This window comes from Furipterus horrens, unplaced genomic scaffold (genome assembly GCF_987537825.1).
Source record: "Furipterus horrens unplaced genomic scaffold, mFurHor1.1.pri manual_scaffold_3, whole genome shotgun sequence".
NCBI classification, from domain to species: domain Eukaryota; kingdom Metazoa; phylum Chordata; class Mammalia; order Chiroptera; family Furipteridae; genus Furipterus; species Furipterus horrens.
Genome location: NW_028327173.1, coordinates 11611334 through 11632741, shown reverse-complemented (window position 1 = coordinate 11632741; position 21408 = coordinate 11611334). Strand labels below are relative to the sequence as shown.

Here is a 21408-nt window from a genome sequence, read left to right as displayed (position 1 = left end):
GAGTTGTGGAAGTCTGCCCTTCTTTGTTGGTGCTTAATGACTTGGAAACTGAAATAACACCGCGCCTACCTTTCTAGAGACTCTTGGCAGCCTAAATGGAAAGCCTGCATCAAATGAGCAAAATATCAGGGAGGAGAGGGCCTTGGGCACCCAGCATCATTTATGTGAACAGCCTAGCAGATAAGCCCTGTGCTTTACACTGTAGGAGAGTCCAGCCGTTTCCGGAGGATGGACTGTAGGGACCCTTTAGGTCAGACTGTGCCAGACACATTACCTCACTCTCAGCAGCCCAGGAAGGTGGAGAGTGCTGTTAGGCCCACGTTTAAGAGTTTTAAAAACTGAGGTTCCCAGGGCTTAGATGGTGACTAGCTTAGTTCTGCCCTGCAGGGTAAGTGCGAGAACAGGAATTTTTATTATTAGAGCACATCTATGCCTTTAGAGTCTTTTGACTTTGGGGAAAGGATGACAGCTGTGGGCCTTCAACCTTCCCACACTGCCAGGGTGCTCCCAAGTGTGGGGCTGGGAGGCTAGTCCCCACGTTATTTTATGAGCCTGCAATTTATTCCTTTTCTCAAAGACTTTAAAGAAGGAAAGGTTTCTAATTCTGAAACCCACAGTAGATTAGGAGCAACACGTTAGATGAGAAGTGTGGCTGACGGCCCGACAGGCAGGAGAGTGCAGAAGCAGGTGCCGGGCGCGGTCCAGGAATGCTGCTCTCACCCGCGCCCCGCGGCCAGGGGGCAGCGTGCTGTCTTCTGGGTAAAGCATGGACCTCGCAAAACATTTTGGAGGGATTACCATCTTTTAGGATTTAACGAACATTGGTACTTTGGTTATCTGGAAAAGTCACTCAGCTCCTCAGTGATACCAGAATAACTGGCCTGTGGTCGTTCTTAAGTGTCGGGGAGGGTGGCGGTGTCCTCCTTTCCTGCTGGTATGTTCTGGCTGTCTTTTTACTGAAGTCACAAGCCTCTTGAAGGCTGGGACCATGTCTGACCAGTTCAGCTCTGTGTCCCCGGTGCCTGCCCCATCACTCACACCGTTGCTCAGTGACTGAATCAAGTGGAAAGATAGAATGGGGTGGGGTGGGAAAACCTCAACATGAATATGTAGGTTCAGGTGCTGATTTTGCCACTGACTATGTGACCTTGCAAAACCTTCTCTGACCCTCATTATTCATCTGTAAATGTGGAATGAGGGGGCAGGATTTGGATGAACTTGAAAAGTCCATCCAGAGCTGTACTTACGTGATCCTGGCAGAATATTTTTTTAAAGCAGAGACTTATAAAGTGAATATGTTTTCATGATGATCAAAATGACATTTGACTCAGCCACCAAATACTTTAAAATAGGTAATTTTATGTTAAGTGATTTTTAACCACAGTTTTTAAAAGGTGACATTGACCCAGCTATAGTGATACTGTAGACCCAGAAAGGTTAAAGGGGGCTTGACCTTCCAGGTGGGCTTTCACTGTGACTTTGACTCACTGGATATAGAGTATTGGATTTTCCCATGGGAACGAAAAGTCATCCACAGGGAAGGCTTGTGTCTGTGCTTAGTGAGCCATCTGCCTCCGTGTGCGGCTGTCATCACTGTGTCTGGAAGAGACTCTTTCTTCATATTAATCCAAACTGCAGTTTTCCAGACTGACCTATGGATGAGTTATGGGCTGGGCTGGCCAGTGAATCTTGCCCCAAATAGCCCCCAGCACAAAAATGTTCCTGAGCTCCATGGCAGAAAACAGATTAAGCTTTTAAACAGAGTTGCTTGTTGGGTCACAGATTATACAAAACAAACAATGGTTAAGTTAGACTCCATAAATTTGTGATAAGTCAGCCTGGCTCCAGTGAAGTTTACCTTTGTGTTGTCTGTGAAGAACTTGCTGAGCTATTTGGGAATGTAAACGAATAAAGGTCCTGATGAACCTAAGAACAAACTGTGACGGCCTTGAAGCTTTGGTGGGTGGTTTATGTGTGGACAGATGCTATTAAGTACAGATCTGCCACAACTAGTTACCAGAGCAGGCCAAGCAGGACTTCTGCTCTGAAATCCGAGCAGTTTGAGTTACTGCTTGTCCTTGGAAATTACGAACACTGTTTCAAAAAAGCACACTCAAACCATATACATGCTAATGAGACTGTGGCATCATCTTCTAGCAGGTGGTCTCTTCTCGAAAGCTTAGTCCTCTCAGACTTTGGGCTGCCTCTCATTTTCAGGAAGTAACCTTGTCCTGTCTGTCCAGCCTCTTAAAGTTTTAGACCCTCCCCGTCCTCTCCAGCCATACAGTTCTGGTTGCAGTGGAGGCTCCTCTGCTAGCCCTCCTGCCCCGAGTCCCATTTTGGGTCAGACTGTCCCCGCCATCACCAGAGGCATCCTTCTGTATCAGTTACTGTTGCCATCCAACGAATTACCCCAAAACCAGTGACTTAAAATAACAGTAATCATTTTATTATCGCCAATAGTTTCTTGGGCCACAAATTCAGGAGGGTCCTGGCTGGGTGGTTCTGGCTTGGAGTCTCATGCTATTGTAGTCACAACACTAAAGCTGGAAAACTGGGGGCCTGGAGCACTCAGGACTGGCTGAGTATCTCACATCAGAGTCTCAGGATGTCTTCATGTGGCTTTTCTGCATGGGCTGGGTTGGGCTTCCTCACATCATGGTGGCCTTAGGCAGTTGAACTGTTGACATTGCAGCTTGGGGCTCCAAGCATGAGTGTTTAGAGGGCAAGGTAGAAGATGAGTTATCTTTTATGGCTTGGCTTCAGAAGTCACAGAGTATCATCAGTTCTGTTCTCTGTTGGTAAGAGCAGTCACAAAAATTGCCTGTGCAAGGGGAGGGGGCATAAACTCTACCCCACAATGGGAGGTGCATTTGGGCAGGAGAGCTTGGAATGGCCATTTTTTTGGAAAATGTAATTGGCTTCACCGTCTTAAGACAGAACAATATACCTATCACTTCTTTGGAAAAATCTTTAGGGGCTCTCATCCCTTCCGGAGAAGGCGACTTTAAAGTGTGAACAGCCAAAGAGCATGGCACAGAAGTCTTCTCTATAAAGTACACAAAAGCAGAATGCTGGGCGAAGTGAGGTTCTGAGTCTGGGGCCTGGAGCTCTGTGGAGCCCTGGAGCCTGCTCAGAAAGCCGCTGCCCTCTGAGCAGGTTGGGCATAAACTGGCCGTCGCATAGATCCCTCATGACAAGGGCCACGCTCCACTGTTTTGCCCTTTTTCCTGAGCACCTCGCTCATGTAGCAGGTCGCTGTGCTCTGCCTCTCCAGGCCTCTTCTTCTGTCTCGCTGCACTGGCCGTTTGGAAATGCCCCTCTGTGCTTTTCGGGGGTACTCCTGCTCAGCCAGCGGTAACGAGCTCATGTACCCTCTCTTTGGAGAAATCTTCTGAGGTTCTCTGTAACCACTTCGTATGTACCTTTACTATGGAACTATTTTTCATTTTTGTTGATAGGTGTGTTTATCATTATTAAACTTTGAGCTTATCACAGGTTGGGAAGTGTCCTGTTTGCGTCCTCACCTAGAGGACTGAATAAATTTTATTTGATGATTTCCAAATTAGTTTTTGCATTCTTAGTTCATTTAATAGGCCAAGTTTTACTGTACTCAAATGATGACAACACCATCAGGTGTCTGAAAATTCCTTAGTAGATTTTTAAGCTGTCGTGTTCTATTTGCCTTATTGTCCTGTTCGGAAAAAGTTGTTGTAGTTTGTATTAACAGCTGTTTTCTTTGTTGTAGGGTGATTTAAGCGGTTTGTCTTTCTTTGAGTCAAAACTAGCAGTAAGTGAAACATTCCCTAGCTCTGTTGATATACTTAAAAAAACAAACAAACCAAAAACCTAAACCAACCCCTTGGACCTTCACCAGCTTAAAGTGTGGTAACTGTCCTCTGCTTATTATTTGACATCTTAACAAGGACTCTCTTTCTCTCTCTCCTTTTGCCCTATGAAATTTGGCTACACCATAAGTTCCTGGAGACAGCGACTTTGTTATGTTCACCATTCAGCATCAAAAACAGTACTTGTCCCCTAGGAAACACTCAAATAATTATCGAATGACTAATTGAATGGGCAGAGAACTCCGGAGAGTGAAGTGAAATGGTCATTCTTTTACTATTTGCCTTCCAACCTGGAAAACACCATCAATGGAAGGTGGAACTGGTAAAGCTCATTTTATGAAGGAAGTGTCTTGGGTCAGTTAGGAATTTGAAAGAGCCATCATCACGTGGAGAGTGTCCTTAGTCACAGGGTGACAGTGTACAAAATAAATAGGAAGCCACTGGTTAGAAGTAACCAGGGTAGGAAGTCCTAGGGAAAACTGACTCATGAAGAAGTGCAAACCAGTGTATGTGAACTATGCCTCGTCTCTGCACCTTCTGTGTTCCATTCTTCCACATGTCACACAGACTTATTTGCTCTTTTGTGGGTTCCATGAGGGTCGGAACTGGGTTTCATTCATTGGGCCTAGTTCAGGGCCTGACCCACAGGGCCTGGCACTCAAGTATGGTTATTAAATTGAAACCTAGTGGCTATTGAAGGGCAGGGCAGGTGGGACCCCGGGTGGATCTGTGCTTACTATAGGATACAGGACCCGTCAGTCTAGAAGGAATCTTAAAGGTTGTCTAGCCCAAATCCCAGGCCACAAGGTTAAGTGAGCAGCCCAGGTCTCACAGACGTCAAGTGACAGGGTAGGTAGACCTTGGACTCAACTCATGAATCCCAGTTCCTGTCCTGGCTTGATCTTGTTTGTATTTTTTAAATTACCTTTAAAAAATATTTAGTGAAGTGAAACAACGGCAGTGAAACAGAATAGAGAGCCTGGAAATAAGCCCGTGCATATACGGTCAGTTACTTTATGACAGAGGAGCCAAGAATACACATCGGGGAAAGGTGGCTTCTTCATGTGGTGCTGGGAAAACTGGACGTCCCCGTGCAAAGGAATGAAACTGAACCCCAGTCTTACACCATACACAAAAACCAACTCAGAATTGTTTGTGGTTATCTGATAACCACAAAGGAGCATATTAAGATATATGTAAGATTTAGCATCATGATATTGCGAATACCCTCAATCCCACCATTTCATGCAACATTACATGAATATCAACTTTTGTTTTCCCCTAGTGCCTTTTCCCCTTAAAAATACTCTTCTCACTCCTCTGGATTTTGTATTTATAGTTCTCTTGTCTTGGCTAATAAAAAAAAAGCCTTGCTATATTAATATATAATTTATGTCTAAATTATAGTTCAGTATTTCTTGTTTTTGAGCTTTATAAAAGTGGCCGCACCCTAGGTGGTCCCGGGGACTTGCCTCTGCACTCCCACCATCATTCTATTTCTGGGGTCACTTCTCTTGTTGCATGGAGCTTAGGTCATCCATGTTTTCCTCATTGACTTGGGCCATTTCCTGTTTGGGCCCCTCAGGATTTGGGATGACTCCCATGCAGAGGGTTCCAGTTAACTCTAATTTTAACTTTTTACAAGCTGTCATTAAGTTTTCCTGTGTCACTTGGCTTATGGGAAGCTTTTAGTCATTTACTAACTTAATGAAAATTAGATATCCTTAGCCTTAGAGATTTGTAGTGAAATACTTCCAGTTAAGATTAATTGCGATTAATGCAAAATATGAGTTATAAACCATTTTGCAATAGTTGACCCCTTCTGAATCCCAGTATCTTCTGGATTAAGCTTCAGTGTAGCTAGGCTTACTTTTGTCTAAATTTTTATTTGAGTTTTCAGGAAAATTTTTAATATCCAAGTTGAAAATATTTCCAGAGACCAGAAGTTTTTAGGGATTATGAGTGGTCTGTGAATTAGAATTGTATGTGCAGTTTTCTGAGGCCTTAGCTTTGATTGGAGTCTGGGAATCTGAGTCTGCTGTCCCCAGAACTGATTGTTTTAAACCAGGGTTTCTCAGACTTTACAGATATTTTGGGGCAGGTGTTTGGGGGTCTGTCCTGTCCATTGTAGGATGTTTAGAAGCATCCTTGATCCCTGCCCATTAGATGCCAGTAGCTTCCCCTCTCCCAGTGCTGACAACCAAACCAGTCTCCAAACATTGCCAGATACATTGTGGGGGCTGTGGCAAGGGCAGAATAGTTCCAGTGGATAAACAGTAGTTCACACCTTAAAAAAAAACAACAACAGTTTTTTAGAGCAGTTTTAGGTCCGCAGCAAAACTGAGCAGAAGCTACAGAGGGTGCCCCTATAAGCCCTGCCCTCACATAGACACAGCCTCCCCCACTGTCAGCATCCCCCACCCCAGTTCTAACCGATAAACCTGCACTGACTCATCATAGTAACTTAAAATTCGTAATTTCCATTAAGGTTCACTGTTGGTGGTGTACATTCTGTGGGTCTGGACAAATTTATGATTGACACGTACCCACCATTTATAGTAGCTCACAGAGTAGTTTCACTGCCCTGAGAATCCCGTGCGCTGCCTTTCTTCCCTCCTCCTCCAGCCCTTGGCAGCCACTGATCTTTTTTACTGTCTTCGTCGTCGTGTCTGTTTCAGAGTGTCATATAGTTGGATCCCACAGTATGTAGCCTTTTTAGATTAATATATTACTACTTCTCTTAGCAATTTACACTTAAGGGGCTTCTGTGTCTTTTCATGGCTTGGTAGCTCATTTCTTTTTCTTGTTTTTAATTTTTATTTTTCAATGACAGTTTACATTTAATATAATTTTGTGTTAGTTCCAGGTGTATGGCATAGTGAGTGGACAATTAAATACTTTACAAAGTATTCCCCCCAATATTTCCAGGACCCACTTGGCTCCATATGTACTTACTATAATATTATTGTCTATATGGTGGCTCATATCTTTTCAGCCTGAATAACGTCCATTGTCTGGATGTACCATGGTTTGTTTTTCCATTCACCTACTAAAGGACATCTTGATTGCTTCTAGGTTTTGGCAGTTACAAATAAAGCTGCTGTAAACATACGTGAGCAGGTTTTTGTGTGGACATAACGTTTTCAGTTCCTTTCAGGAAAAACCAAAGGGTGCCGTTGAATTCTATAGTAAGAATATGTTCAGTTTTGTAAGAAACCACCACACTGTCTTTGAAGGTACTTGTACCATTTTGCTTTCTCACCAGCAGTAAGGCTGTTTCTGTTGCTCCACATCCTTGTCAGCATTTGGTGTCACCGGAGTTCTGGATTTTGGCCATTCTAATGGGTGTATGATGGTATCTCGTTGTTCTGATTTGCACTTCTGTGTAGACATGTGAGGTTAAGCATTACTTCGTATGCTTATTTGCCATCTGTATATCTTCTTTAGTGAGGTGTCTGTTAAGTTCTTTGGCCCATTAGTTTGCACCTTTTAACTAGCTGACTTGAATCATTTAAGATTTTCTATTCTTGCATGGCCAATGGGGCACATAACTATGTTGTGGACTTTGAACACCTAGCTTCTATTTAGAGCAACAGGAAAGACTTTAGGGTTGGGTTGATTGGGGGAAATGTTATAAAATATATTTTAAAATATTTAAAACATGTATTTGCATACATACAGAAAATACTCCTAATCAAACACATGCTATATGAATTAAACAGGTATTAACTAAACCATTACAAGCATACTGTGAAGTTAAATACACTCCATTTTATGGATAAAGAGGCTTGGAAAGGCTAACAACTCCGTCCAAGGCCATAAATTAACAAATGGCAGAACTGGGAATGGAATGTAAGTCTCTCTAGTGTCAAGTCAGTTAACCTGTATTCTCGACCTTAGAAGTGGTGTTAAAATGTCTTCCCATGCCAGTGGGCCAGACCCATGTCACCCTGGTCTTGGCTGGCATAGAAGGCATGGCCCAAGTAGGGAATTCGTGGTTGCTAGAATTTTGCACTAAGCAGAACAAGTGCTACAAAGTTGCTGGGGTGTGTGTGTGGTGTGGTTTGTGTGTGTGTGTGTGTGTGTGTGTGTGTGTGTGTTTCTTTGCAGGGTATTCGTTTTATTGTGTGTCCCAGAAAAAATTGTCACTGATAACCATCTTGAGCAGGGGAGGTTTTTTTTTTCCCTTTAAAAAAAATACAACCTGCTGTATATACCATATTAGTTACCTGAAAATCAAATTGCTTCCAGTTTGCTTAATGTGTTATGTTTTTGAAATGAATATAAAGTGGATCCTTGGCCCTTAGCCTGTTTAAGGTTAATATATCAGGAGCGTAGACTGATGGTCATAGTCGAAGGTTATATTTCATTCCAGCCAAATGTGGCATTTCCAGGATTACTTTGTATATTTTACAAAGATTCTTTAGCTTCTTTATTTAGGGCTTTCGAAAATCTTGAGATTTGTCTGACCAGAGCAGAATTGGGATGCAGATCACGTAGTGCCTGTGATGGGTTGTGTTGGGGACGCCATCTGCTTCACATGCACTTCTTAGCATCTTTAGGATTTTACCTGACCCGCTTTTCTCACCTTATTTCTTGTTGGGCCTCCTGAGGTCTGGCCTCCTGTGTTACAGCCCACTGTGCACCGAATTTACTTGGCACTTTACCAGTCTTGCCTACCCCCCCCCCCCACTCAGTTCATTCTTTCTCCCTCCATTATTTATTATATACTTACGGCGACGGGTGCAGGCTGGCTGTCAGTAAATACTTGCATCATGAAATTAAATGAGTATCATGAAGCGCACGAGGCTGAAAGAAGGTGCTCCGTAAACGAGAGGAACCTTTATCCTCCCAGGCCTCTGCAGCAGCGGTAGTCCACTTGGCCAGCTAGAGTGAGCCCTTGGCTGTAAGCAGTTCAGTTCAGGTCCTGGTCTATTTTGCAAGAGCCTAGCACCATGGAATATGACTGAAGCACTTAACCTTCCCATAGATTTTGTCCCTTGTTCTTTGCCTGGCTTCCTCCCTGGCTTAGAGCTTATCAAGGAACCTGGCCTGGCGATGCTATCTGATATTACCTGCTTAAATCCAGGTTATAGCAAAGGATAAAGCTTAATGTGCTGTTCAAGCATGCTCCCTGTAGAACCAGTTGGGAGTTGATACATATGCTGAGTTAGAGAAGGAAAGCCGGTGAGGCTTTGAGATGTGAGGAGAACAGCGTCACTTTCTGAATTCTCTGGCCTGTTGCCCACTTCTTTGATTATCTTTTGGACGCCTCCATTTGAGACAGACACTGCTATCAAAGAGACCAGCAGTCTCCCTGAAAGAGACGGGGCCGAGAGCCCGCTGCCGGCCTGCTTGGTCTTAGAATACCCCAGACAGGCTGACACGGCAGCAACGCCGGGTGAAAGAGGGTTCTTGGTGTTTCTATTGGCAAAATGACTTAGACACCTGTGTTTCTTCTTTCACAGAGTGATCAGCAGCTGGACTGTGCCTTGGACTTAATGAGGCGCCTGCCTCCCCAGCAGATCGAGAAAAACCTCAGCGACCTGATCGACCTGGTACGTGCCATGCTCACTTCGCTTCATTTCGGGCTGTGGCTCGTAATTATTTGCTTTCTGTACCTTCCTCCATGCAGAATGCAAAACACACAAGACGCCTTTTCTCTCCAGCCAGACACCACCACTGGGTCACGAGCTTCCCCCCCGCAAAGAGAAGTTGAGTCTCAGATGGTTGTCTTATTATCAACGCCACCAGTGTTAACAAAGCCCAGGATGGGAATTCTAAAGTGGATTACAGTCTGTCTCCTTCCCCCAACTGCCTCATTCTCAGTGTCTAGACACTCCCCTCTAGGCATGGAGGAGAGGCCACACGTCCAGCGGGCGTTCAGCATGCATGGTGCCAGGCTTTGTTCATCTCTCTGCCACTGAGGAAGTTTCTCTGGCCAAAGCACTATGAAAATTGACCCTGTAAAATCCTTCAGTGGCTTCACTTCTAATTTGAAACAGCATAAAACACAAAAACTGGGTTTTGAAGAGCTCTTCACATCTATTTTTTAAATATTTAATTTTAAGATTCAAAATTGTTGGTCTCAAAATGATGCCTCAGATTAACTGGGACTGTAATATTATTTGAAAGTGCTCAAAGTATTTTTAAAAATGTCTATAAAGCTATGGGAAATATTGAAAGGAAGTAAAATAAAATAAAACCAGGCCCCAAGAGGTCAGCTGTGTTACTACCTCATTTGGCCAGCGTCTGGCTCTGAATCCGAGTCCTGTGTCCCGTGTCTTCTTGGATATAATTATCAGTTGCCAACCCTGGCTCATCAGTGAGGTATCTTTTAAAATAGTGGTTTGAAAACTTGCTCATATGCTGTAGTGATATTTAATTTTATTGTATGAATTCCAGACAGTTTTACTAGGAGAAAAACATGACTGCAGGAGACTCATGTCATTCACAGATAAAACTCTTCACAACGGTCTGGAAGGTCCAGAGTGTAACTTTTTTATATTTATAGCAACACAGATTCCCAGCTGAGAGGCAGCTGTATGAGACAAGAGTGGAGCCTGTTGAAGGAGTTGTGAACTTGCTATCTTTCATGTGTAATAATTCAGGGAGTGGGAAGAAGGAAGTTTCTTGAAATAAATGGTCCGCACAAGAAAGCCAGTTACAGGTGCTTGTGATGGGCGTGAAGAGAATGGAAAACGTGATGGAACCTGGCTAGACATATTCTTTAGGTGAATATTAAAGAAGGTGGAATTGTGATGCAAATAAATCTACTGCTGCTCAGAATCCCAGATCACAGACCAAGATCCAGGAAGGTGGCAGCAGTCCCTGCGATGCACTTGGTGTAAACAAGGGGGCTGGCTGGCGGGCTCCATCTGAAAGGGCAGTGGCCCCTCTGCTCCAGTCTCTTGCTGCCCTGTGGGATATGATACCTGTTGCTTCTTTTCATATATTTTTGGAGGAGCCATACATTTGGAGTTGTAGGTGAAACACCCTGATTTTTATTAACATTGCTCCGAACATTGGATGGGTTATGTGTGATTTTGTGCAGAATTTGGGCGCATGCCTGGGAAATGTGAGTTGTGGGGACGGGAGTCAGAGAAAACAGTCTTAGTTGGGGAATAATGAAATACAAAGCTGGGTAGGTGGGAGGTGCCCTTGAAAGTCAGGAGGGCTCAGATCTGATGTGTTGCTAAATTGTCACCATCAACAACCCCCTTACTTTATATACAACACTGTGCTAAGCAGTTTACCTGCATGTGCGTATGTATTTAACTCTCAACAACCCTGTAAGGCAGGCAGCATCATGGAGATGCAGTCTGGAAGTGCTGTATGTCTTTGCGTTTTCTCTGTCAGAGTTTTGAGGGATCCTATGTGGAAGAGGTAGACAAAAGTTGAAAGTGTGATCAGGTCCCTAATTTGGTCAGCTGCGGAGGCTCCTTTTTCTTTTCAACTCTGCATGAAAGTGTGCTTGGCTGTGTTTAAGTTTAGTTTGCCAATTTAGTTACGAGTGTGTTTTAGAAATAAACCAAACATAGAATGAAGGATGAGTAAATTTTTCTCAGTAGGCTCATCTTTGTGTTTAACAAGCTATTTTGTTCTTATGGCAACTGAAGTGTTTTACTACAGCTGTGTATTTTCTCTGATTTCCTCGTCATTCTTTATTTCAGACATGTGCACGTTGCTGCTTTTATGGAAATCTGGTCGGCTGGTTCCCTTACTGCGTGTGCCAGTTGTACTTGGGCAGATTGCAGCATTGACGGAAAATGAAGGAGCCGTCTCTCACGTTAGCCAAAATATTGGGTGGGAGAGTTCAGCCCTGAGGTTGAGTTTGCAGGAGGGTGCTCGGACCCAGGTTGAAGTGCCACACTCTGTCCCTGATTTGTGACGTAGCATGTGGCATCCCAGAGAGTGCTGTCAAAGTGCTGCAGCGTCCTCCCATGTTTAATTTTGTCTTCTGTAGAATGTCTCTGGAGAGGGAATGGAGGCAGGAGTAAGTTGTGGGACTGAGCTGGATGCTTTTATTTGTGCTGTCATTTCCTCCACTTTCCATAATGTATATGCGGCCACTTCACCTTTTTTTAGGTGATTGAGACTCTGGAGAAGAAGCCAGGGTGGTGGTGTGGCTAGGCAGCACCAGGAATCCCAGTTCCTTCTGCTGGGGTAATGCTGGGTACCTTTGGGTCCGAGCACTTACACTCAGGAACAGATTAAATACGGTGCATCTTTCTGGTGTGTCAGTGTTACCAATTTGGGGGGGAATGTTAAATAATTTAATTCATTAGTAATCTAAAATATTAAAACATAGATGTATTATGGAGAATAATTTAAAATGTACATAATTAAAATAAAAACACCTGGAGACTTGAAAGACATTTTCTTCTTATGATTATCAGTTCACTCTTGCCTGCTGCTTCTCGGGGAGGCTGGAGAGGTGCCGACTCCCTCTCACCAGCTGTCTGGAGTCCAGCCTGGGGCCCGTCTACCTCCTAAGGCTGGACAAGAGGCCATAACTGATTCCCATCATCCAGAATGGTCTGGGGAATCGGTGTTCTCATTAATTTTTTTTTTTAATTTGAAGTATGATGAATGTCAGCAAGGAAATGGAGCATGACTTTTCAGTGAATTAGAATCTGGTAAAGCATGCCTCATTAAAACGACATTGACGTGCTTCAGAAGCCACTTTTTGATTAATAGTCTTGCTTTGCACGGTAGTGTGTAAGGGGCATTTGGGTTGGTTTTGTACCGGATCCTGTGACCAGTCCTAGAAATCAGTTCTTTGAATGTTTCCCTTTCATTGCTGCTGTTTCTCCTCAACTTTCCCTGGTTATGAACGGGGTTTTTTTCTTTTTTTTGCTTTTTAACTGGATTTGCAAAATTCTCTTACTCTTTTAAGGGTTGGTCTGTGCTTGAGTGTACTGCTGTGGCTCTGAAGTTCACTCGTAGTTTTAGTTTTTTCCCAAAGCTGTAATTTCAGAGAACTCAGCGCTGTTACGGGTCCATCTAGAAGCAGTGTATCCAGGCCTTTGTTTGATGCAATCTGGGATCAGTGAGAGGTTTTCAAAGCCGCTAATGCACTGCTCAGTGCAAATCGCAGTCATTCTTGCCATGCTCACCTGCCTAAAATAATGAAGGGGAGGAGGTTATTTTCAAGGTAAGTCTCCAATTTTAAGACTGACAAGAATGTTAGGATTTGCCAGCATTCCCCGTGAAGGGAATGGCCTCTCTTAGATGTTGGAGCCAGAGAACTGTAGGCAAATGTACCCGGTCCACCAGTGGTCCGATTACAGAGTGGTATTAAAGAGAAATGTGGCGTATGCTTGGCAGCTAGGCCAGGGCAGCCCAATTTATCATGCCAGATAGCTCGCTTTTCTGCTTTTCTCTTTCCAGCATCAGAGCTTTTGCTGCCTTGGGATTATAATGCATATTCTGATTGGTGGGAAATGACCTTCTTTTGCAGATGGTCAGACCATCATTTTATTACATACTAATCTCATTGTACTAGAGTAACACCAGCCGAAATCCATTGTTAAGCTGTTTCAAAAATACCCACAGGTCCACGTGGGCCAAGAATCCTGTGATATTGAGATGCTTCTTTGGCTTCCTAAACTTTGACCTTCTATGGCTTTGCTGTGCACACTGGCAGCAATAGCTGGGGTGTATTTTGAGCCCTGAGCTGAAGAAGGAGTTTGTTTCTGCAAATTGGCACCTTTGCTTTTCTAAGAGCAAACCCAAAATAGCCCTGAATATGTTTAACCAGGCACAAAAGTCTCTGCTTGCACTGGTCACTTCATTTTTTAATTCCTTTTCTTTTCTTTGCTGTAGTCACTCAGAGATCCAGCTCTTCAGTGAGTGTCCCCAGCCTATTTAGCCAAGCAAGGGGAAGAGAGCAGAGCTGGCTGGGAAAGCACCCAAGCCGCCCCAGCCAGGCTGGCAGGCTGCAGGTCAAAGAGACATCCAGATGCTCTGACCAGGGAGTTGATAACTCGATTGGTTTTCATTTCAGCATATTCCTCTTTTTAGCAGCCAAAACAGCCCTCTGGAAATAGAGAGGGCCAGCTGGGTGCAGGGCTTTGTGCTGCCAGCCTCAGCAGTACCTTTACTTTGAACAGCTTGCAGAGGCTGGTGTGGACAGATTAGGAGGCTGGAGGGCACGGGGTGCACTTAGGTATTGGGGCTCAGCGAGCAAGTGAGTGGGGACCTACAGCTGGTGTTTCTAAGAACCTGCTCTTCATGCATCTATCTGTCCACGGAGCTAAGCTCCCACATATGGTGACTGGTAAAATTAGGGCTAATATATGTAATAGTTTGTTAATATTACTGGTTATCTGAATTCTGCTAAGCATTTTTACTCAGATTGCAGTCTCGAGTAGTTAGACCAATGAAATCTATAAATTATTTTTCCTATTGTCTGTGTAGAATGAGTCATCAAACTCAGTTCTGTTCCCAGGTGATGAAGACGTGCTGGCTTTGGGGGGTCTTGAAGGCCAGATGTGATGTGGTTCAGCTGTGTTCAAGAGTGAGCAGGCTTGTGTTTCCTTGCCTAGTTCCCCCATTATCATTGCCATTTAAAAGTCCCATACCAGCATTTTTTCTGCCTTAATTTCAGAGGCAACATTCAAATGTCTTCTCTGTTCTAAACGGGTCCTAGCTGAATTAGGTGAACAGCTAATGGATTCAGTCGACACTTAATGAGCATGTCCTTTGAGGGGTGCACTGTGCTAAGCCCTGGAAAGAAATGCAGCCTTTATTCCGTGGCTCCCCTTCCACCGGGAAAAAGAATTTCAGGGATCCTAAAACTTGATCCCTGGTAGAGTGACTTTGGTTGGATTCTCTCAGCCCGTCACAGGTCTTCACAATAACTATAGAGCTACTGAACTGAGTTATTCTTCCTAAATTTAACATCTGTGTGCCGGACACCATAGTAGGTGCTGGAGGAGGTATAACATGAAAGGCCTTGCTCCATCGCACTTACATATAGTACAGGATTCGGGAAAGAATTTTCTGGAAGAAGGAAGACTTGGCCATGGTCAGCTTTGTACTCTTACCTAGTGAACAGATACATAGCAGGCATATTTATTGGTCTTCGCCTTTGACAGAGGTGTGCTAGGCCCTTTAAGGGTTGTGCCCAGCTAGCAATGAGTTTTTGCTGTCTTCTCTGACAGCTGGCTACCTTTTGCCCGGCCTCTTACTGCTTCACTGATTCTTTCCCCAGAGTATTCCTGACAGTAGAGGGGAGCAGATCCAGAAAGTGGCTGCCTTAAGTGGAGAATTTTGTTTTGTCTTTTTAAAAGCTGTGTTGCAATTCATAACATGTCCATATGCAAGACATTTTAATATAAAAAGAATGCCTTTTCCACCAAAGTCAGGTTGGTGCTCCAGGATACTGTCTCTGGAGCAGGAGCAGGAGAACGGGTTGAACAATCGGCACTTAGGCAACACCCTCGGCATAGTCTCCGTTGTCCTGGTTTCTGAGCTTCCCTGCGGGCGGGCAACGACACTGTGCTTCAGTCCCCTTTTACAAGGGGAAAAAGCATTCTAGCCAGGGGCCTCCAGCAGTATTTTAATGAACTCCATTCCTTGGAAAGTTGTGGTGAGCCTTTTCATGCAAGCCTTTGCTCCCCGAATGCACTGCAGCCGTGCTGACTGAAGCACAGGCGGGCTAGAGCCCAGGCCCCTGGCCTCAGAGCTGCTCAGGGCTGCCTCTCCAGAGGGAAGGGGGCCTTTCGTGACCCCACCCTGTTGCTGAGGCGAGCACCCTGCCACCTAATGGTGCAGCCTCGGATTTGGGTCAAGGTGGCAGCTAGTCAGCACTTCTAGAGTGCTGTGTTTTGCTTAGAAAGAGGAAATGGGGCTTCCTGGAGTGCCCTCACCTGACCTGCTCCCCCAGAGACATGGCCATAAGTTATTTGACGTTCTTGTGATTTCTCTTCTAAGCAGAGTAACACACCCTCACTTGATTCTGTTAGCAATGAGGTGAACTGCCTCCTGCACAAGCAGTCCAGAAAATGAAAACTGGAGCCTTGGCGAATGAAGGAGAAACGTACAGGGCTGTGGGTGTGTGTGTTTTTTTCTTTGGGGAGCAAAGACTGTTTCCAGGAGGTAAATGAGATGCCCACTGGTCCTGAACTAGTAACTTCCCAGGGGCAAGAGGACCGTGCATGAAGATACTGCAGACCTGAACTGGGGAGAGCAAACGGAATCCGGTGGCTTAGAAACAGGCCCAGTGATGAATGATTCGGGATATAGTACAAGTGGTGGTCGTATTTCGCTGTGAGAAGATAATTGATTATTGAAAAAATTTGCTGAAACAACTAATAACTTGGAAGGAAAATAAGCTAAATATGTGTTGCACAGCAAGTATGCATACTCCTAGTGGATTAATGAACTGATATTTAAACGAACATGAAGGAAGCAGAAGGAAAACAGATAATATTTGATACCGAGATGGGAGAGGCCTTTATATGGCATAGAAGCTAATGACTGAAGGATGGCTTTGGTACATGCAAATTTAATTTCAAGTTTAAACAAAATTCAAAGGCAATAAACAAACTCTGAAAAAAAATTTGCAGCTTATGGCAAAGAATGTATCTCTTAAAGTCGTCAGAAAACACCTTTTGAGGTTGTTAGTGTCATTGTGCCCACTTTTAGTTCTGTTGCCTAGAACTAAAAGAGGAAATGGGCTTTGACAACTTGTGCAAGGTCACCAGGCAGTGGTGGAGCCAAACTTTGAACCTAAGCGTTCTGACTCCAGGTTCTCAACCACTGTGTGCTGTTGCCTCCGGCAGTAAAGAAAGGTAGGGCCCTGACCAAAATGGCCCAGTTGGTTGGAGCATTGTCCCATAACCGAAAGGTTGTGGGCTTATTCCCGGTCAGGGCCCATACGTAGGTTGTGGGTTTGATCCTTCTGTCTGGGCACGGTCCAGACGCTTACAATCCCTGGTTCAAGCGCGGGTCCCCAATCTAGGCATGTATGGGAGGCAGTCAGTTGATGCTGCTTTCTCTCTCCTTTCTAAATGCAATGGGAAAAAAAGTGTCCTTGGGTGAGGATTTAAAAAAAAGGAAAAGAAAGGTAGGAATCCGCCATGGGGACAAAGAGCTGGGTACAGACAGGTGATTCACAGACGAGGTAACGCACACAGATCTTTTTGTCTTTACTAGTCGGGAAAGTGCAGAGTAAAACGAGAGGATGGCTGGGAAAGCCTCCTCTCCTGATGACCCTTCTCTGCTCAGTGGATGTGGATTGCATCTCCCCCTGAATGCAGCGTCCCCTTTTCCTGACTTCATATAATGTGTCAGCCCCCTTGATGTTGAATCTCTTGAGGAATGAAGATGGTGAGCAGTTGCAGGAGCGTGGCACACTGATTGCTGTATACGAGTTTCACCACCCACACTGTTGCATTAAAGGCTTTGAGAAGTCCTGCAGTGGAAAGAAAAGGACCTGTTTTCCTTTAACCCAGCATTTTTCTACATTACTTTCATGGAATCCACTTTGGGAAACATAGGTTCCTGGGAAGTTCCATTACTTCATGTCACATGACCTGGATTCTAGACCCTTTTTGGCAGTGGCCTTAAGTGTGCTGTTAGCCAGGTTTTCAATTTTCATAGCTGTTTGGAAAAATGGCATAAAAGGAAACATAGCTTTCCTTATTTTATTGTTTTCTTTTTCAAAAAGAGAACTGCTTTAGAAAACTTTTAGCTCCTTCAATAGGAGGGGAAAAAGGTGGACGGAAAAAAATGCATTGTGTACATGAAGCAAACCTTATTGGAAGTCAGGAAACTGGGGTTGTAGCTTTGGGTCTGCTACTCACTTGCTTTGTGATCAGCAGGTGAAGTGAGGGCCATATGGTCTCGGTATCTGAGTTCTGTTACCTAGAACTAAACATCACCATGGATACCCTTATGTTCACGTTCCTGCTTTTAGGATCCCCTTTTACTGGCAGAAGAGGCATTGGTATTTCTCAGGTCTGTGGCCATGTAGTTGCCCTGTAGGGTAAATAAGTGGCAGAGTTGAGCAGGCTGGGGCCCTGGCAGGTTTTCCCTGGTCAGCCTCCAGTCCCTAGGCAGAGCAAAGCTGACTGGGACTTGAATCTCATCTCTGTCACCTTCCACCTTTGATAGCTCAGGCAGGTTACTGCACCTCTCAGGGTTTCCTCCAATATTTAAGACCACAGAAAACCAAATTCCTGGAGCAGTTGCCAGGATTTGGGAGTGTATATAAAGTGCCAACATGTACAATGTGTTGTACATGCTAGCTGATGCTAGCTGATGCTTTTATTAATTACCGCCATAGGCTTCCTAGAACCTGTTTGTTAACCCCTGGGTTCTGTCTGCCTAGGGGCTGTGCCCTGCACCCCAGGCAGCCTTCCGGCCGGTGTTTTCACAGGTGAACACGGCCCAGCCTGGATGGCGTTTATAACCCAACGTAGGGTTGTAAGGACTTGGTTTATTTAACCTGGAAGGGGGGAGATTAGAAGGCTCTCCACTGAAGCATTTTGGTTTTTTAATTTTTTATTTATTGACTTTTTACAGAGAGGGAAAAAGGGGAGAGGGGGAGAGGGAGATCTGTTGTTCCACTTATTTTGTGTGCCCTGACCAGATATCTTGCAATCTTGGTATATCAGGATGGTGCTCCAAACAACCAAGCTACCCAGCCAGGCTCCACTGAGGCATTTTAGATGGTCATGAAAACTCTCTCCCTGTCTTCCCTGAGCTGTCAAGGTTGGGATCCCTGAAAAGGAAGCTGGGAAACACCAATGCCTACCACCCCCGAGTGGGTAGAGGAGGTCAGAGTCAGACTATGGCTGACTGGTTTCATGACTAGTAAGGACGTTTGTCATTCCACAGAGATACCTAACACCATGCTTCGTGTTCTGCCTTGGCAGGAGGTGGGCTTTCTGGATGGTGGGGGTCTTCTCCCGCTCCTTCCTGGTTGCTTCGTCAGGCTCTCTTCTCCCTGCTTCAATTCCCTGATGTGCCTAGTTCTCCCTTGGGAGTTTTTTGGAAGCCCTGGGTGGGAAGCTAAACAAAGTGGTTGCGTGGTCTGACAAGGGTCTTAAGGTTGATCTCACTGTCCAAGGACAAGCCAGCTGACATAGCCTCAGAGGTCATTTGTCCGGCTTCATTGAGCCACTGAGAGGTTCATGCAGTTACGTTACATTATCCAGGACAGGACACCTGTGAGCTCTGGACCCTTGGGATTCCTTTGTGTTGTCCAGTTTCCTGCATTCTCCTGCCTTTATTTCCATTTAGTTTGCAATTCCATCTTATCAAGGCTGCTAATCTCTTGTTTCTGTCCTGAACCCACATCTCTGATACACCCCCGCCCCACATGGCCAGTATAGCCCCAGGCATCCCTTTTTCCAGTTTTCTCCAGTCTTGAGGGGTTTCGCAGTCACCCCGGCAGTGGTCTCTGTGCCCTGCCTTTTCCCCCTCTGGGGTGTCTCCTGAGTCCTCCTCATGGTGGGGAGGCTACTGCAGCTCCCCTACTGCTGTCTATTCATGGATGTAATGCAGAAATGCATCCACCAATCAACAAGTGGAAGTTTGGGATGGGCTAGAAGCAGAGTGACCGTTTGCTTTGCACATTTTTGAACACAGATTGGTTCTTTAAAGTGGGCCCCGCCCCCTGCCGCCACACACACACCCGCTTATCTGTCAGGTTGAAGAAGCTTGTTTAGTAAACTTGGAGATCAGGGTTCTATAAGAATCTTGGTTGTTTTTAGGGCAGCTCTTAGCCGGAGATTGTTAGCCTGACATGTCTGCTTAGGAGCATCGGGATGTGATATTGTTGAGCACCTTTAAGTTGAAAGGTCCAGCCAAACTCACCTCTCGCCTTCATCACGTCTTAGCTGTGTGACATCTGAGCCTCCGTTTCCTCCTGTAGAAGATGGTGTGACAGCACTAACCCCGAGTGCTAGAGACTGCTGGTCAGCTTCTAGCACAGCACCTGGCTGGTGGCGGCTGCCTGCATGGGGGCTCAGGTCACATCCACCTGCACAGGCCTGATGTGGCCATTGTGCAAATGAGTAAAAACCCTGCTGGCCTCTTGGTTTTCATTGATAACTGTCAGCTGTCAGACACCATAAAACTAGCCTTCTATCCCCATTTTGCTTATGAGACAACTGAGAGAGGTTTCATGAGTTGGTCAGAGCCCCACAGCTAATGAATGAGTAGCTGAGTCAGAATCATCCCCAGGCCCGTCTGACTCAGCGCGCATTCTCCCACCATGCCGCCTGTGCCCACAGCTTCTCTAGGAGCAGCCTTCTCCTTGTGATTGCAAGCCCCCAGCTGACTCTGAGTGCAGATATTGTCACAGTAATTAGCACCAGCAGCAAGAACGTACTCAGTTCCCTAGAGTTAGCTTTCCCCTTTCCACGCTGAAAGGGTATCCTGCTCTGGCCTGATGGAGATGGAAGCATCCATGGTAATGATCGCATGATCCCCACGACTGTGGCTGCCACCACCAAGCAGCATTACTGTCTCTGTTCTTTTTTTGCTGAGATTGGAGGTGGGTGCCTTACAGTACTCTCAAGGCTTCCCGTTGCTTACATAAAGCAGTCAGAGCTTTCAGAGGGGTGCAGAGGTGAGGAAGGATTCCGCCCTCCTCCTTTTTTGGGTCATTGGCCCTCATCAGACCGAACACTTTTTATTCATTAGTCAGACGGCTTGTGGTTGCCCCTTTGCCACATGTGTTGCTGCCTTCCTGGACCTGTTGCACTCACAATTAAGATTCATTAGAGGCCCTGTCAATCACAGCATGCATAGAACCTGGCTATGTGGGGCCTCACGAAGGGGCAGTCCAGCCCTGTGACTCCCCCCTTCCCCGCCCCTCTGCGTGCCCTGCAAACGTGCAGACATTACCAACCAGATTCTAGGTGCTTCATGTGCAGGAGAAGAGGTATGAGCAGCACTTGTGAAACTCCAGATTTTCAGGTCCTGGTGGGCCTGTTACCTTTTATGTAATTGAAACCTTCGAGCCAAGTTCAGAATTGATGTTACAGATGGTGGAGGTAGGAGTTTTGTCAGATGGAGGCTTTGGAATAAGTATCTGACAGCAGGCCCCTTGGAGGAGAGAGTCGAGCCAAATACAGAGGAGATTTAATTATCGTTAATCTCCCTCTGCTCTTTCTGGAGTGTATATATCAGCACACTTAATTATTATAGACTGGAGCTGAGACAACAGTCTTGGTTCAGAACAAAATTTTGTAGATTTGCCCCAGGCTGGAAATGATTATCCTTCATACAAGTGGGTTTTCCCTGTTCTGTCTGCATGCCGAATATAAGCTGGGAGTAGAGAGGTATGTCAGGCACTTTAAAGTTGATTAGCACTTCTTCCCCAACATGTCCATACCTGTTTCATTGATCTTCCTACTTCTAAATGCTGTATGTTAGGAGAAGCCTTGTCTCCAGGTTGTGTCACTCAACAGTTGGCTTAAAGCACTTCCTGTTGTGTGCCATCATTTTGTATCATTAGCACCAAGGAGCCCCCTCTGGCTTTGAAGCACCTGTGGAAGCAGTGATGGCTCATTCATATTCCCAGACACTAGGGATCCAG

The 21408-nt window shown here is 45.2% G+C and overlaps 1 protein-coding gene across 1 annotated transcript in view; it reads left to right on the top strand.

Annotated features, from left to right (window-relative positions):
* Positions 1 to 21408, top strand: part of CAPZB (capping actin protein of muscle Z-line subunit beta) — a 120743-nt gene that overhangs the window by 42258 nt on the left and 57077 nt on the right. The window contains exon 2 of the mRNA XM_090268704.1: positions 9317 to 9406. Coding sequence (XP_090124830.1) covers positions 9317 to 9406 — 90 coding nt within the window. The remainder of the gene's footprint in view (positions 1 to 9316; positions 9407 to 21408) is intronic.